The 15,667-nt window shown below is 57.1% G+C and overlaps 1 protein-coding gene across 1 annotated transcript in view; it reads right to left on the bottom strand.

The window, feature by feature from the left end:
* Positions 1-231: 231 nt before the first annotated feature.
* The window catches only part of ELN (elastin), a gene marked incomplete at its 5' end in the record, with an annotated part of 31,708 nt that continues 16,272 nt past the window's right edge, over positions 232-15,667 (bottom strand). Inside the window, 23 exon segments of the mRNA XM_081090502.1 lie at positions 232-1,465; positions 2,886-2,889; positions 2,893-2,936; positions 3,513-3,548; positions 3,935-3,976; positions 4,316-4,369; positions 4,578-4,616; positions 5,239-5,328; positions 5,599-5,658; positions 5,744-5,824; positions 7,457-7,495; positions 8,038-8,142; positions 8,693-8,752; positions 8,836-8,937; positions 9,965-10,021; positions 10,865-10,987; positions 11,411-11,449; positions 11,687-11,803; positions 12,295-12,348; positions 13,310-13,504; positions 14,015-14,059; positions 14,143-14,238; positions 15,544-15,591. Of these exon segments, the coding sequence (XP_080946628.1) occupies positions 1,422-1,465; positions 2,886-2,889; positions 2,893-2,936; positions 3,513-3,548; positions 3,935-3,976; positions 4,316-4,369; positions 4,578-4,616; positions 5,239-5,328; positions 5,599-5,658; positions 5,744-5,824; positions 7,457-7,495; positions 8,038-8,142; positions 8,693-8,752; positions 8,836-8,937; positions 9,965-10,021; positions 10,865-10,987; positions 11,411-11,449; positions 11,687-11,803; positions 12,295-12,348; positions 13,310-13,504; positions 14,015-14,059; positions 14,143-14,238; positions 15,544-15,591 (1,574 nt within the window). The 3' untranslated portion in view covers positions 232-1,421.

Below are 15,667 nucleotides of genomic sequence, written 5' to 3'. Positions count from 1 at the left end.
GGGACTGGCTGGCCCTGTTTCCCTACAAAGGGGTTTTAATTGTTAAAGGGCAATCCGAACTTGGAGAAGGATCAAACCTCGGAAGCCAACAGCAGAGGATTCTGGTGAGCAGCCCCCCAAATACACCTTGGACAGTGGAGGTTTCCCAAGGCCGAGCCCTGTTCCCTATCTGGGCTTGGAGCCGACAGCACGAGGGGATTAACAAAGGAGGCCAAGACACAGTTTCCTTTAAAATATTTTCATTTATTAGTCTTTTTTGAAGCAGTTAATCCTCTTTTCTTATTTTAAAAAATGTGTGTTTCATCCAGAGTTATACCAAAGTGATTAAAATGAATTTTCTTCTGGGGATATAGCTCCCCAGATCAGAAAAAAAATTTTTTTTCAATTAATCACAAAAATAAAATCAAGAGAAAACATCAACAATCAAAAATAATCCCCAAATATCCAGGACAAAAAATAAAATATTTATTGATCTATCACAGCGAGACACAAAGAGATGGGCGGGGCAGGGGTGGGAGATGCTGTGAAGTACAGTGGCTCGAGGGAGGGATGGGGGATACAGTACTGCATGGGGGGACCCAGGTTAGGGAGGGGATTCCTGCCGCCCCAGCTGGCACAGCCCCTCACACCCTGGGCCCCTTTGTAGGGGTGTGTGTGGTGGGGCAAAGGCAGGGCACATGCTGCCATACAGGTTAACCAGGTTGATGGTTGGGGTGCCCAGCCAGCTAGTGGTGCCAGGTGGACAACTGAGGGCAAGGATGGATGGATGAATGGATGGTGGATGGACAGATGGGCGGATGAATTCCACAAGAGAAAGAGGGCTATTCCCATTGGGGTTCTTCTGATCTGAGGTGCCCCAGATATGGGGAACAGTGATTGGTGGAGGAAAAGGGAGCCAACGGGGCCAAGAGATGGTGTGACCGAATCCAGCTTGAGGTTTGTGATGCTTGGGTACCAACTGGACCGCAGCCAGGGGTGGGTCCTGGTGGGCAGGGGGAGGTGGGACTGCCCAGGAAGTGTCTGCACCATTTTCAGAGGAGCCCCAGGGAGGGGGCTTCCAGAGGGGCTGCCCTTCCCTCCTCCCTCCCCTGGGAAGATGAAAGCACCAGCACTTAGCACCGAGTTCCCCTGGAGATGGAGAGTGTATGGAGGGGGAGCTCCTGGGTGGGAAGGGGGAGGGGGCAGGGGGCCAAGCCCACCCACCCCTCGCCTCTAAAGTAGGGGCTTCCCAGGGCCCACTTGGCCACCGTTCTCTTATTTCCTTGTCCTGTGGATTTCCAAGTCCGCCCGGCCAGCCCTGTCCCCTCCAGAGGTGGGGACGTAGGAGGGGGCGTAGAGGGGAGGGTCACAAAGGGTTTACATTCTCCACCAAGCAGTAGCACCAACGTTGATGAGGTCGTGAGTCAGGGGTCCTGGGAAGCTCACTTTCTCTTCCGGCCACAGGATTTCCCCAGGCAGGCTCCACCTGGGTGGGAGGGGCACACACAAGGTTAGTCTGGCTCCTCCCTGTTGCTGCTCACGCCCACTGCCCACTGACCAACTCCAGCATCATCACCGTGGGGAACAGAGGCTCCAAGAAGCCTCCAGAAGCCTGGGCTCCACCCCAGGCCAAGCTCATCGTACAAACTCCCACTGGACAGGTGAGTGGGATCAGGACTCAAGATGTGGTTGATGAAACCAAGTCTCAGAGAAGGGAAGAGGCCAGGCCACGGGTCCAGGTCTGGGAAAGACTGGGCCTGGGCAAGGTCTCCATACTCTGAATCCACTCCACCTGGGAAGCCTTTAGTGAGTGACTCAGAGCACCCCCCAACAAGGGAGATAGTGTGACAAGCATTCCAGTGTCTCAAATAAGTAAACTGAGGCCCAGAGAGAGCGAGAGCCTTACTCATCCACAGTCAGTGGCTAACTTGGGACGGGACCCCAGAACCCCTGCCCTCTCCGGGGGAGGGTCTGATTGGGAAACCTTGTTTCTAATCATCAAGACACCATTTTCTGGTTGGAGGGCTGGAGCAGTTCCTACCCCTGTGGGAGATAGACATGGCTTGTTACCGCCACCTGGTGGCAGTGAGAAGCCAAGTGGGGCAGCGACAGGCGTCTGTGCGAAGCTCATCCAGGGTGCTTGGAAAGCAAGGGGCTATGCCACGGCCACAGGCACCACTAGGCACCCTGGAAAGGGCCAGGCTGGCCTTGCCTCAGCCTCTCCCAGCCCTGGCCTTGCCTCAGCTGCCTCATCTGTGTAGCGGGAAGCAGGCGGGGGCAGGCGGAGGGGGTGGTGGTGGTGGAAGGGAATCCACAGTCTGAGCGACCGTAGGGGTGGAGCTGCGGCTTCTTTGGGTCTCCCTTGGGCATTGTTGGGAGGAGCTTGGGAGGTGGTGATCAGGACCCACCCCACACACTTCCAGCAGCGTGTGTGCATTTGTGAGCAAGGGTATGGCTCGGTGCCAGGTAGTGGCCTCTGCCCACTCTGCCCAGCCTGGGCACCCTGCCCACCCTTCAGATTTCCCTAACCCTCTGGCTCCCATCATCTCATCCATTTTCTCCCTCTGTGTCTGCTCCTCTAAGTTCTTCCCCCCTCCTCTCCCTTCTCTTTCTCTTGGCTCCTTCCTGAAAGTGGGCGGGGGGTGGGGGGTCATGTGGGCAGCAGGGAGGCAGGGACTGCTAGGCCAGGCCAGGCTGGGTGAGTATGGAGGGTCCTCGGCCTGCTCCCAGCTCTGATCAGCTGTGTTGGAGGCAGAAGAAGGGATGGGTGAGCTGTGCAGCTCCTCCAGCCTCCCCACTGCTGCCAGGCTTAGTCCAAACGTGCTCCCCCCTCTCCCAGACTGATGGGCCCAGCCTCTGCCTCGTCTCTGCCCCTCCTTCCATGCTGTCTTCCTTGCTCCACTCACCTTGTTACCCTAGAGCTCCCAGGGCACCTCCATAGGGCTTGGGAGGTTTGCCTGTGGGAGGAGAGGTAGGGATTGGGGAGGGGACCAGGCTTTCCCGCCTCTCTCACCATATAGGGCCTCGATCCTATCACCGCAGGTTCTGAAGGCCTTGTGGATCATATCCTGCATATAGAGGTCTGAGCAGCTTGGAGGGTGCCTCCTCCCACCATAGCCAGACCCCAGCCTTGCCAGCTAACATGCTGGTATCAGAGAGGTTTTGACCCCCCTGGCTGCCTGCTTGATGGACCTTGCTCTTCCCTTACAGTTTCTTTCTTTTTCTGTGGGAGCTTGTCAGTCTCAGCACTTAGACCCCAAGCTCCAGGGTGACCCAGGTCCCGGTCTCAGTCCTGGTACCTAGTCAAATGCCAGGCTGGGAGCTCTAGGAGTCAGAATCCTTGCCTCCTATCCCCACACCCCAGGGCTGAACTGTCAGCTTCTGTGATTCCCCTCAAGTCCCACACCAGAGGCCCACCAAGGGTTGTGGTCATACTAGCCACTCCCTCAACAGGACTCGTCCCCCCTCCACCCCAGGAGAGGAGCTCAGAGCATTGCTTGAAGTGGGGCCCCTCCTTCTTCTTGCAGACTCACCGCCAACTCCCAGGCCCCCAGCCCCGACTCCGCCACCTGCAACACAGGAGAGGGGCGGTGAGTGTGCCGCTTCTGGGAGTTGCAAGGCCTCCTGGCAGCATGGGCCTCGCTTGAGAGGGGCCAGGTTCTGGGCTTGGGAGCCTGGCTCTGCCTCACTCACTGTGTGACCTTGGGTCAGTCCCTGGCACTCTATGAACCTCAGTTTACCCCATTTGGGACTGGTGTTTCAGAAAAGCTGATGCTCCCTGGCCTTGCAAGGGGGGAAGAGAAGAATAAAGGGGAGCCCACTGCGGTGTAACCTGAGGATAGGGGACCCCTCCTGGGGCTTGACCTAGCCCTCCTGAGCAGGAGATGAAGCAGGGGCGGGGAAGGCTTGGGGCCAGAGCTGCAGCACAGGGCACAGGGTAGGAAGCCGGGCATACCTGGGAAAATAGGAGACAATCCGAAGCCAGGTCTTCCAACTCCTGCAGGAGGGACTTGGGGTTGGCATGGGGCAGGCCCCACTCCAGCCTCGCCCCCTCTTTCTCTCTGCCCACTAGCCCCCTCCCCTTCTCCATGGCCAGAGTGGCTTTCTTCACAAACCTTGTCCCTGCCTCGAATCCTGGTGTGGGACCCCATCGCCTCAGCTTGCCAGCCTGGTGCCCGAGACCCACGGTGCCCCTGACACTGAGGCCTGCCCCTCTGCCCAGGATGTTTCCTTTCCTGGACTGTCCCCTCTCCCCTCTGTCCTCTCCCCTCTCCCCTCCACCTTGTGGCCTTGTGCTAGCTGCAGCCCCAGGGTTGCACAGCAGAGATGGCCCTACCGGCACCTGGGAATGGCCTGGCAGCTCCTAGGACGCCTCCAAGGCCAGCGGCACCTGAGAAGAGGGCAGATGGGGTTTGCGACAAGGTACAGTCTAAGGAGTCATGAGCCTCCCCTCCGGGTTCTGGGGTCAGGGAGATCCCGGACAGGCCGTTAGGACTGAGCAGGATTGAGGCCTGAGTGGGTGAGATGGGATGGTCAGGATGGGGCGTATTAGCAGCCTATAGGCCTGGGCAGGAGGAGGGCAGCAGGGAGCCACTCACCATATTTGGCTGCTTTAGCAGCTGCAGCTGGGGACACACCTGGGGAGACGGGGTGCATGAGAGCCCAGAAATATCCCTTCCCTCCCAGTCATGTCCCCCTTCTGACCTGTTCACTGTTTACCATCTGCCCACCGACTCATCCTTCTGCCGTCCCTCCACCCCTCCTTTATCCAACTTTCTGAAAGTCTTTATTAAGCGCCTACTGTGTGTCCAGTCTTGTGGCGCACACAGGAAGAGACTTCAGGCAGGTTTAGGTAGGGAGATACAATGACGACCCAAGAAAGAGTGACATGTCAACACGAGAACGGCCAGGATGGCAGAGACTTTGGAAAAGTAATTCCGTCCAAGCTTTGGTTGTTTTCCCCAGCAAGTGGGCATGACCATCATGACCCTAACGAACTCCCACTGGTTGTGGTCACGTGGGTCGAAGGAGAGGAGAGGGAGAGGGAGAAGCAGCCCTGGCTCCTGCTCGCTCAGGCCCCTCGAAACGCCAGAGGAGCCAGAGAAGGGGCAGGCCCACCACAGCCCTGAGTGAGCAAGATGTGGGAAATGGGAAGGCCTCTCTCTCTCTCTCTCTCTCTCTCTCTCTCTCTCTCTCTCTCTCTCACACACACACTCATTCACTCACAATAAACTAATAGATTCTAGAGCAGCCTCTTACCTCCAAAGCCCCCAGCCCCTGGGACACCTCCAAGTCCCAGTCCTCCAGCTCTGAGCCCGCCAGCTCCGAGTCCACCGGCTCCCCCGAGGCCTGCGGAGAGAGCTGGGTGTTAAAACCCCATCGCGAGACCCCTGCCGCTCGTCTGTGAAGAGCTGAAGTTTTCCTCCCCGTCCCCAGGTGGAGCCTGAGCTTCCAGAGCCTTTGTGGATGCTGTGGGGCCAGGAGGTGGCTGGGCCCTGGGGAGACAATGCCCCTGAGGGCCGCAGGGGCAGGGCATGGAATAGTGCTCCACAGTGCGTGGTCTGAGGCCCCCCAAACCCTGGGGACTGTTGGCAGCCCCCACCTCTACACAGCGCTCACCATATTGGCCAGCTTTGGCAGCAGCCTTGGCGGCAGCAGCCAAGGCAGCAGGTCCGGCTCCTGAGGACAGAGAGGGAGCTCAGGGAGCAATTCTCCACGGGTCCGTCTCCCTCCCTGCCCAGCCCGTCCTGGGGTTTCAACTCACCTGCCACACCGCCTGGGACACCTGCTCCACCAAGACCACCAAGGCCTCCAACCCCGCCAAGGCCCCCAGGCCCTCCTGCTCCTAGGAGAGGGGCAGAGTCAGTCCCCCATTTCTGAAGGACAGGGTCTCCCTGACCCAGGGGCGTTAGTCAAGCAGACGGGTGGTCGAGGCCATGTGGCCCACTGGAAGGAGCACTGGACAGAAGTCCATTCCCAGACACCTGGGCCCATGTCCCTGACCAATCAGTCAAGAGTGAGCTTCCTTGCCCGGCCAGTGTAGCTCAGTGGTTCAATAACGACCTATGAACTGGGAGGTCACGGTTCGATTCCTGGTCGGGGCACATGCCCAGGTTGTGGGCTCGGTCCCCAATAGGGGTCATGCAGGAGGCAGCTAATTGATGATTCTCTCTCATCATTGATGCTTTTCTCTCTCTCTCCCTCTCCCTTCTTCTCTGAAATCAATAAAATTCTATTTAAAAAAAAAAGAAGAAAGAAAAGAGCGAGCTTCCTTGAGCCTTGGCCTGCCCATCTTTTCTCCTACCCCCTGGGCTAGCCCTGGAGCCACAGGTGGCCACAAGCTGCGGAGGAGGGAAGACTAGCCTCAGGTACCGACAGTCCTGGGTTCCAATCCTGCTTTCTCCACTCATTAGAGCCTCTCTGAGCTGCCACCTCTCCCTAAAGGAGATGATGATCCTTACCCCACTCACCCTACAGGTGTTTGGGAGTAAAGGAGCGCACCATCGGGGAATGTGCCCTGAGGTTTGAACTGTTGTCCCGAGCAGAGCTGCTACGAATAGCAGCAGCGGGAGTTTCACAGTTCTCGGTGCTTCTCACAGATTGGCCTGCTTATTATTCACTGCAACAGGAAAGGTGGGGGCTATTGTCATCCCCACTTTGCAGATGAGAAAATTGAGACGCAGCAGAGGTTAAGCAATATGCTCAAGGTGCCACAGGCAGGAAGTGGCTTTGGAGCCTGTCCCCTTAGCTGCTTTGTTCCCCTGGCAAAATGCGCTAGACTCCGGCTGGCAGAGCAGCCAGCAAGGAACAGGAGAAGGCTTGTGGGTCACCAGGCCCGCCAGGGGTGGGACTGAGGAGACCGGGATTTTCCGAGTGGAAACTGGCCCCAAGTGGACTGGCCGGGCTGATTGGTGTTTCCCTGGCAGAGGCCCTGGCCTGGCTCTCAGAAGGCCAAGAATTCAGGGGCCACAGACAGTGTGGGTCTGGCCAGCCAGGGCTGCTGAGCGCCAAGTGGAGGGGCAGGCTTGTCTGCCACGTCTTCGTGGCTCGTGGCAGCGCAGTCATGCTGACTGGGAGGTGGGCGGGGGCCGGGGCTCTGCTGGCCGGGAGGCAGAAGCTGCCTCGCTGACAGCAACCCTGCCCTGGACCCATAAAACTGAGGGCCAGGGGGCCCCTGGGGACCACCGTTTTCACCAAGGTGGACTTGCGCCCAGGGAGGCCGGAAATGTGAGGGGCCTCTTTGGTTGTCCCAGGGCTGGAGGCTCGATAGGCATTTCGTGGGCAGGAGCCAGGTCTGCTAAGCTGTCATGAACGTGTCCTAGAAACTGCCTTTTTCCACCCTGACCATCCCAGCCCTGTGCTGCAGGCGCCGGGCATGGGGCCCTGGCCCAGAGGGAGGGGAGATGGGTGACCAGTGCATCAGGGATGGTGGGGCAGCAGTGAAACCAACCATGGTGGCCAGTGTGGGGACACTCACCATATTTGGCTGCTTTAGCAGCAGCCAAGGATCCAGGTACTGCAGAAAAAGGAAAAAGGAAATGTGGGGTGGTCAGCAGCTGAGCTCTGTGCTGAGGGGTACTGCTTCCTCCTGGGAGCCCTCCCTGCCTTCCTTGGCCTTCTTTGCTCCTCTCAAAGCCCTGAAGCTGTGGCTCCCCAGCCAGGAGCTCACCTGCCTGGGTAGATCTCCGGTCACTAACCATGTCTCTGCCAGTCTGGTCTGGGAGCACTTGAGGGCTGGACTGTGCCTCCTCCTTCCCTCTGCCCTTCCCAGCCCCTTCAGGCTCGGTAACCACCAGGTGAGAAACTGGAGCTCCTAGTGGCCACAGCATACTGCTGGGGGCAAGCCAGGTGGGCCCACCCATGCAGCCTGGGGCTTCCTCGCCTGGCCTGCCCCCCATCTGTTACCCTAGTCATCTGACTGCTCAGGAGAACCTAATGGGGAATTCACTATGAACCCTTCGATGAGGTGCTGGGGATGTGCTGGGAGGGAGCATGCAGTCTCCCTTCTGTGAGCTCAGGGGTCATTTCTGCCCAGGCTAGAAGGCCTCTCACCTGCACCCGCACCTGCCCCAAAGCCAGGAACACCAGCACCAACTCCAAATCCGGGAACACCAGCACCAGCTCCAAATCCAGGAACGCCAGCAGGAAGGCCAGCGGCAGCCCCTGGGAAAGATGGGCAGTGGGATGGTGACAGCAGGCAGGAAGCATGCCCCTGTGGGGTGTCCTGCCCGGGAGCTGAGTCAGGCCCCAAGAGAAGGGGCCAGACCCCTTAATCCACCCTCTGTGCTGCCACCAGAATGGCCTTCCGAGAGCTCCCGCTGACCACCATGTCCAGCCCCTCCCCCAGCTGGCATTCAGGGCTGCACACTCACTACACCGCTTTCCTTTCCATCCCAACCTCCACTCTTCCCTCTGGATGAACTCATTTAATTCTCCCAACAACCTTCTGCAGCAGGCGCCATCAGCACCCACATGTCATGCCCGAGGACAGGAAACTCAGAGGTCACTCAGCTCGTGTGGGGCCCAGGATTGGAACCTGGGTCTCTCCTTTGCTAAATCTGCTTTTCCAACCCCTTGTCTGCTGTCTTGGGGACCTCCCAGCCTGCAGTGGACCTGAGAGCCTGCATATTGTGGGGCCCAGCTCCAGCCTGGGTCATGCTGGGCCAGCCTGCGCTTGGTGGGGTTAGGAGGGAAAGCCAGGCAGGGCACTCACGGAGCTGGGCTTTGGCAGCCAACTGAGCAGCAGATTTGGCAGCACCCGGGGTCCCTACTCCTGGATGGAGAGGGAGGGGGTGTCAGCGTGTCAGCCACGGAGGATTCAGAGGCTCCTCAGGCCCACTTTCTCACACAACTTACCTGTAACGCCGCCGGGGCCAATGCCAAGACCAGGAACCCCTCCAGCACCGGGGAAAACGCCAAGGCCGGGAACCCCGCCAACGCCAGCGCCAGGGCCTAACCCTACAAGAGTGAGAAGAACTAATCCTTAACCCAGTCTCAACCAAGGAGGACAGAAGCCAATGGAAAGAGCAGCGAGCTGGGAATCAGGAGCCTTGGGCTTTCATCCCTGCTAGGGTACAGGTTGCTGTGGACTTTGGGCAAATCATCTTCTCTTTATGCGTCTCAGCTTCCTTGTCCCTAATATGAGGCATGTGTAGGGTCAGGAGTTCTTAACCTTTGGAGGGACAAGAACCTGTTTGAGACTTCTGAGGGTAGTGGAAGCAGAACTATGTGGTCAAGGGTGCTCTACAAGACAGGCAGACACGAGTTCAAAGCTCAGGTCAGCCACCATTTAGCTGTGTAACTGTGAGCAAGTTATGTAAGCCCTGAGAACCTCAGTTTCCACATCTCTAAAATGGGAATGATGCTACCAACTTCATAAAGTTGCTGTAAGGATTGCTTCAGCAAATGGCAGCTTTATCTAAAAAGGGGTTGTTTGTCATATGTGAGTTTCAGGGGGTCAGTGGACCTAAAATTAAGATTTCTCAGCTCTAGATTTTCTGATCTGAATCTTGCTGCCCACCGGTCCTAAAGCCAAGACGTGTAAATGTCCTGGCCCAGGCCTGGTAGACATTTAAGCTCTAAGGTGGGGCTACTGCCATTGGCTATGTTCAGGAAGGTGTGGGTGCTTGGGGCTGCCAGGGTGGCCCTCAGATCTATGGAGAAATGGAGAACCTTGTCAGGGAGCAAGAAATACTGCCACGGAGGGTGGTGGGCACCCAGAGGAACCTGCTTGAGGTCCAGAATGGGGGCGGCCCAGCTAGATTGGGGGCAGGAGGGGCTTTGGGAAGGGTGCGGAGGTTGGTTCTGGGCCTGTTCTCGCTTTGCTTTCCTAATCAGAGACTTGACCCACACCTGAAAGTGACCAGATGGGTCAAAGGCCCACAGCGAGAATGTGAGCTGCGGGGCTGCCAGACCCCAGAACAGAGGACAGGAGAGTGGTGCTATAGGATGCGCGCTGGGAACAGAGTCGGGGCGGGACACATACCATATTGAGCAGCTTTGGCAGCTGCTTTGGCGGCTGCAGCTGCTGGGGTTCCAGCTCCTGGAGAGGTAAAGAGAAGGGTTTGGGGAGGGGCTCCCTGCACCCCTTCTCACTCTCCCCCAACCCCCACAGCTCCAGGGGTGCTCCAGAAGACCCGTGCTGTGCTCTGTGCTGCCTCCTTACGCTGGAGCCAGAGAAGGAAGGGTTCCAGGCCTGCTGTGAGGATGGCCCGCTAGCCGCCCTGGACGTGCCCCTTCCCTGCAAGCAGCTCGGGGACTGTGACAGTCTAGCTCGGACTGTGGTGGTGGGAGCCTGAAGCAGTGGCTGGCCAAGGCCTAGACCTTCTCCAAACCTCTGTTAAAGGATGTGTGCAGCTTTCTGCTAAAGGCGATGTTAATTTTTAAAACCATTGGAGGAAATGTCTCATTTTGGAGAGAAACTCAAAGGGGGAATTTCCCCCCAGAAAGAAGGAAAATAGAAATCCGGTGGGCAAAAAACCCGAGGAAGGTTATAACTTAATCTCATTGTAACTCTTCATTTCTTCCCTTTGGCCTCTGATTGGTGGAGGAGAAAGAGTGCAGGGGAACCAAAGGGTGACATAGGCCCTCCACCTGATCGGGCACAGAAAGGACCCTACAGTAAGCGAGGCCACCCAGCCCTGACAGGGCAGAGCTCCAGCACCCAGCCGGCTGACATCCCCGAGGGAGGGACTTGCCAGGTTGGTCAGCAGACTGGAATCCCGTAAAAGGTCTTCCCTCCACACTAGGGGGCATTGCTTTTCCTCCTCCCCATCTCTGGGCTCAGTCTTGCCATCTATAAAATGGTGCCCTTGACCTGGGTCCACTCCAGGGGCCCTTCCACGAGGCAAACCAAACCCATCTCTGGGTTGGGAACACAGCTCACCTGGCACCCCTCCAATGCCTGGCACCCCTCCGATGCCCGGCACCCCTCCGATGCCCGGCACACCTGGTACAATGCCTCTGGCACCTGGCACCAGCCCGCCCAGGCCTCCTGCTCCTCCAGCACCTAGAGTAGTGAAGAGCATCAGCGCTGCCCCGCGGAGCTCCCCTCCTTGAGGGAGCAGAGGGTGAAGGTGGGTTGGGGAACAGAATGGCTGCGGTGAGCACCTTCAACTCGCTGGTTTGGGGTGGGGTGATAAGCTGGGTACCAGGAACCCTAAGGATTGGGCAATTGAAAAGGGCAGGCAAGTTCAGCGTGGCTTGGGAAGATGGGGTCAGGGGCTCCTGATCTTGGCCCAGGCCATTTCAGCCCTGGAGGCCTGAGCGCGAACTTGCTTTGTGCTCATGCTGGAGAACTGCTCTGAGCTCAGAGCCTGGGCCCCAGGGCAGAGCAGGGCTGGGGTCCAGGCTCTGAGAAGAGGGGACGGTGCTGCCCAGGAGGGAAGGACACTGCCCTGGGCATGGGGGCGGGCAGGGCCAGGGCACTTACCATACTTAGCTGCCTTGGCGGCGGCTGCCTGGGCTGCAGCTATGGCGGAATGAGAAAGAGAGAGAGAGACCCTCAGAAACCTGGCTGGATCTCAGTGGGGCTGTGCTGACTGCTCTCCTACCCTGACAGGCGCTGCAGGCCCTCCCTGCACACTCCCCAACGCCTCCCTGAGCACGTGCAGCCCAACCCAATCAACACTCCCCCACCCCCTCAAGCTCTACAGAAGAGAAGCCCCCATGCCTTCGCCCTGTTTCCCCAGGTGGAACTAGGGCTCACGGGAAATGCCAGCTCCAGGGACACCTCCGACTCCAGCTCCAAGACCGCCAATTCCAGCTCCAAGACCGCCGTAGCCCGGAAAGCCCCCAGCACCAACTCCCACTCCGGCTCTGCCCCCTGCAGAGAGAGGAGAATGGATAGAAAAAGAGATCATTGAGAGAGGCTGAGGGGGCCCTGGGGGTGCTGGTGGACTAGGAGAGTGGGAGCAAGCCCCCCTCAAGTCTGGTCCTTGAAGGACAGGAAACCATAGAATGCCTGGGCCCCTAGCAGCCTTTTCCAGGAAACCTTTATTGAAACCCTCCCCCAGCATTTCTGCAGCCCCTCTCTTCTCTGACTGGGATCGGGCCCTGTTGGTTATGGAGAGAGGGTGGGCAGGTCCCATTTCCCCAGCCAGACTTGGGCTCCTGTGAGGGGGGTCCTGGCTGGGGTGGGGAGGGGCGGGACACTGTCCCCACTGCCATACTTCAACTCCCCTATCACTCAGCCTCATGGCCTCATCCTGGGGCCCAACAGGTCCAGCTCAGCCAGTGACCTGCTATGTAATCCGGGGCAAGTCATCCCCTTTCTCTGGCCAGAACAGGGTGGGGCAGAGCTATCAACACACTCACCATATTTGGCTGCTTTGGCGGCTGCTTTAGCAGCTGCGGCTGGTGACACAGCCCCTGGAGAGACCAAGGGGACACAGATGATCAGGAGAGAATGGAAGAAAGATGGTCAATATATATCCACCCATCTGTCCAGTCTATCTCCTTTCTCTCTATCAAGCCAACTCAATGGATGTTTAGTTATCTGTCTACCCAGTCACATCTCCATCTAGTCCTCTGTGTACTTAACCACTCATTCACCCACCTACTTATCTACCACGTGTCTGTCCATTTGCCTATCTATCCTTAGACTTCAATACAACCACTTATCTCTCTGTCCATCCATGAACCCACCTGACCATCCATTTATTCACTCATCTACCCATTCATCTATTCATATATCTAACCATCCATTTTGCATTTGCCTCTCACCCACGCATCTATTCGTCTGCTCATCCAACTATGTGCTCATCCACAATCCATCCATCCACCCACCCATCCATTTATCAGTTTATTCACTTATTTAGTCCCTCATCTACTCTTCCATCTGTCTTTCCATCTACTCATTCATCCCTTCATCCACCATTTTACCCATGTATCTATTCATTCATCCTTTTTTTCTGTCCATTCATCCTCTTATCCCTCAACCTCTACTTATCCACATGGCCATTCACCCACATACCCAGCTGTCCATCTGCCCATCCATCCATCCATCCATCCACCCACCCATCTATTCACCACTTACTGAGCATCTATCTATTCATCTAAGGACTGGGGACATAGAGATGAAAAAGACATGGTTCCTTCCCTCAGGAGCACGCTGGCAATGAGAAGGTGAGTGGGAGGAGATGATGCTGGAGGTTGTTATAGCCCAAGGGAGAGAAGATGAGTCATGGTCAAGGTATGGGAGAAGGGGATAGATAAGTGAAGTGTTAGGGAGAATCCAAAAGTCTTGGCAATAGTGTCAGTATTTCTCTCTTACAACACACACACAAACACACACACACACAGCCCAGCTCACTTGGTCCACCCACAATACCTGGGACTCCAACACCTGGGATCCCAACACCTGGGACTCCTCCAACACCTGGGATTCCAACACCTGGGACTCCTCCAACACCTGGGATTCCAACACCTGGGACTCCTCCAACACCTGGGATTCCCCCAACACCAGGGACTCCAACACCAGGGACTCCAACTCCTGGGCCACCAGGTACCAAGCCTCCAGCAGCTCCTGTGGAAGGAAAGAATTATTCTGGCCTAAACCCTGTGGGAACCTTAAAGGGCCTATAAGGGCATGGTTCTGGGGAGCTGTGGGGGTGGCAGGTCCTGAGTCCAGGATCCCAGGTGGGCTGACATTGCCTTTGGAGTTCTAAGGGTTTGGGTCTGTGGGTAGGAAGAACATGGTCTATGTCTAAAGCAAATTCAGAGCATACCACTAGCACCCAGGCAGGTGGTGCAGTAGCTATGGGTTGGCCTTGGGAGTAGGGTGGGAGGAGCCAGATGCTCCATAGGGGTCCCCCATTGCTGGGCCAATCAGTGAAGAACAACAGACAGGGCCAGGCAGAGTGGTCAGACAAGCATGTTTGGGGAGGTGGAAGGGAGGTGTCCACAGGTGGACAAAGGCCAAGTCCATTCAGTCTTAGAGAACTGAGGTCTCCAAGGCCTAGCAGAGGCCTGGGCTGGCTCGAAGGGCCTGAGGGCAGGCCAGAGTCCCACGTCTTCCTCCCCGGAGGGCACTCACCATATTTAGCTGCCTTTGCAGCCGCCTTCGCAGCAGCCCCGACCCCTGGAAAGACAGCCACAGAGGGTGAGGCCTTTCCCTGTGGCCTTCTCCAGGACACCCCCACCCCCTGCTGGAACAGCCACTACCTCCAACGCCTCCAATCCCAGGAATTGCACCAGCCCCACCAGGAATGCCGCCACCTCCAACACCAACACCAGGGAGAACGCCGGCTCCTCCAGCACCTGCGGGGATGGGGACAGTGCAGATGTAGCTCCCAGGGCCCCTCCTGAGGCTGGGAAGGAAGGCCACTTGGACGCTGGCGTTTTAACTAGCACAGTCTCCTCTGGGAATGAGGCCCAGGCATCTCTGGCGGGGCCTGCTTGAGAAGGCCCCCACCCCACTGTTCATTGACTCACCCCCAAAGTGTCCATTTCAACACGCTCATTAAGGGACTTGTATGTTTTCAGACAAATCCCATTCTAATCACTGCCACATACTGAGAAACCACAAGCGGCCACTCCCTGGGCCAGAGGGGCCCCTGTAGGAATGTTCAAGGCTTCCTCTCCTTGTGTTCCAAAGGCTCGGCCAAGTTTGTAATCCAAGCGCCTGGCTGCCTGGCTCTGGCAGGCCCTCGCTGTCCCAATCTCCTGCTCCCACATTCCACCCTCAGGGGCCTGGAGGGACAGCCTATGGGGCCTCCTAGGGGCGGCCTCCAGCTCAGTGTGCCCTCCACATTTTCGCCCCCTTGGCTGGTCCCACCATGGCTGCAGAAAGGGCTCCCCTGGCACTGGAGATGAAGGTGAGGACTTTAGCCCCAATGATCTGACTCTGAACTGGGGCTACCTGGGACAGGGGGACAGAGGCCCATGCTGCTCACAGCATGGGCACAGGGAAGGGTGTACCATGTCTGCCAGCCAAGGGATCATGAGCATGAGGAGCCAGTTAAAATTTTTATAGTGCACACTACATTGATACTAAACTGTTACATTTTTAAAATGCTCATTCTAACCACCATAGTACCCATTCCCCTCTGCACGGGCTCCTTCTTCCTGCTTTAACCACATGGCAAACTCCACCTATATTTTAAGGCCTCAATCAAATGTCATTTTCTCTGAGAAGGGTTCCTGATTTTCTTCCCCCAGTAGAAATAATATCTCCCTCTTCTCCAGTCCCACAACTGTGCCTCCAGCCTCCAGCAGAGCGCTTATCTGTCCCTGGTCTCTAGAATGGATGGATAGATGGAGGGAGGGAGGGAGGGGTAATTAGATGGGTGAGTGGATGGATGGATGGATGAAAGAGTGGAAGGAGGGAGGAATGAATGGATGGAGGAATGAAGGGATGGATGGATGGATGGGTGATGGAGAGAGGGATGGAGGGAAGAATAGATGAATGGATGGATGGAAGGAGGAATAGGTGGGGTCAAAAAAGTTGGACAAAGGCGTGTGGGCTGCCTTGGTTAGTTATCTGTGAGGCAGGCTCTCAGTGATAACAGGATGGAGAGGTTGTGAGGCTGGGGGCTAGCAGCTAGGGACTTCAGAGGTACTCACCATACTTTGCTGCTTTAGCTGCTGCTGCTGCAGCCTGGGGACCAACCCCTGGGGGAGGGGAAGGGGAGAGACTGAAACTGTGGCCCTGCATCTCCAGAGGCCTCCACTCCAGCCGTAGGAGAGC

The sequence above is a fragment of the Myotis nattereri genome, assembly GCF_964212035.1.
Source record: "Myotis nattereri genome assembly, chromosome: 4".
Taxonomy (NCBI): domain Eukaryota; kingdom Metazoa; phylum Chordata; class Mammalia; order Chiroptera; family Vespertilionidae; genus Myotis; species Myotis nattereri.
The sequence above is the reverse complement of the archived record's forward strand: the minus strand, read 5'-3'. Positions and strand labels throughout refer to the sequence as shown.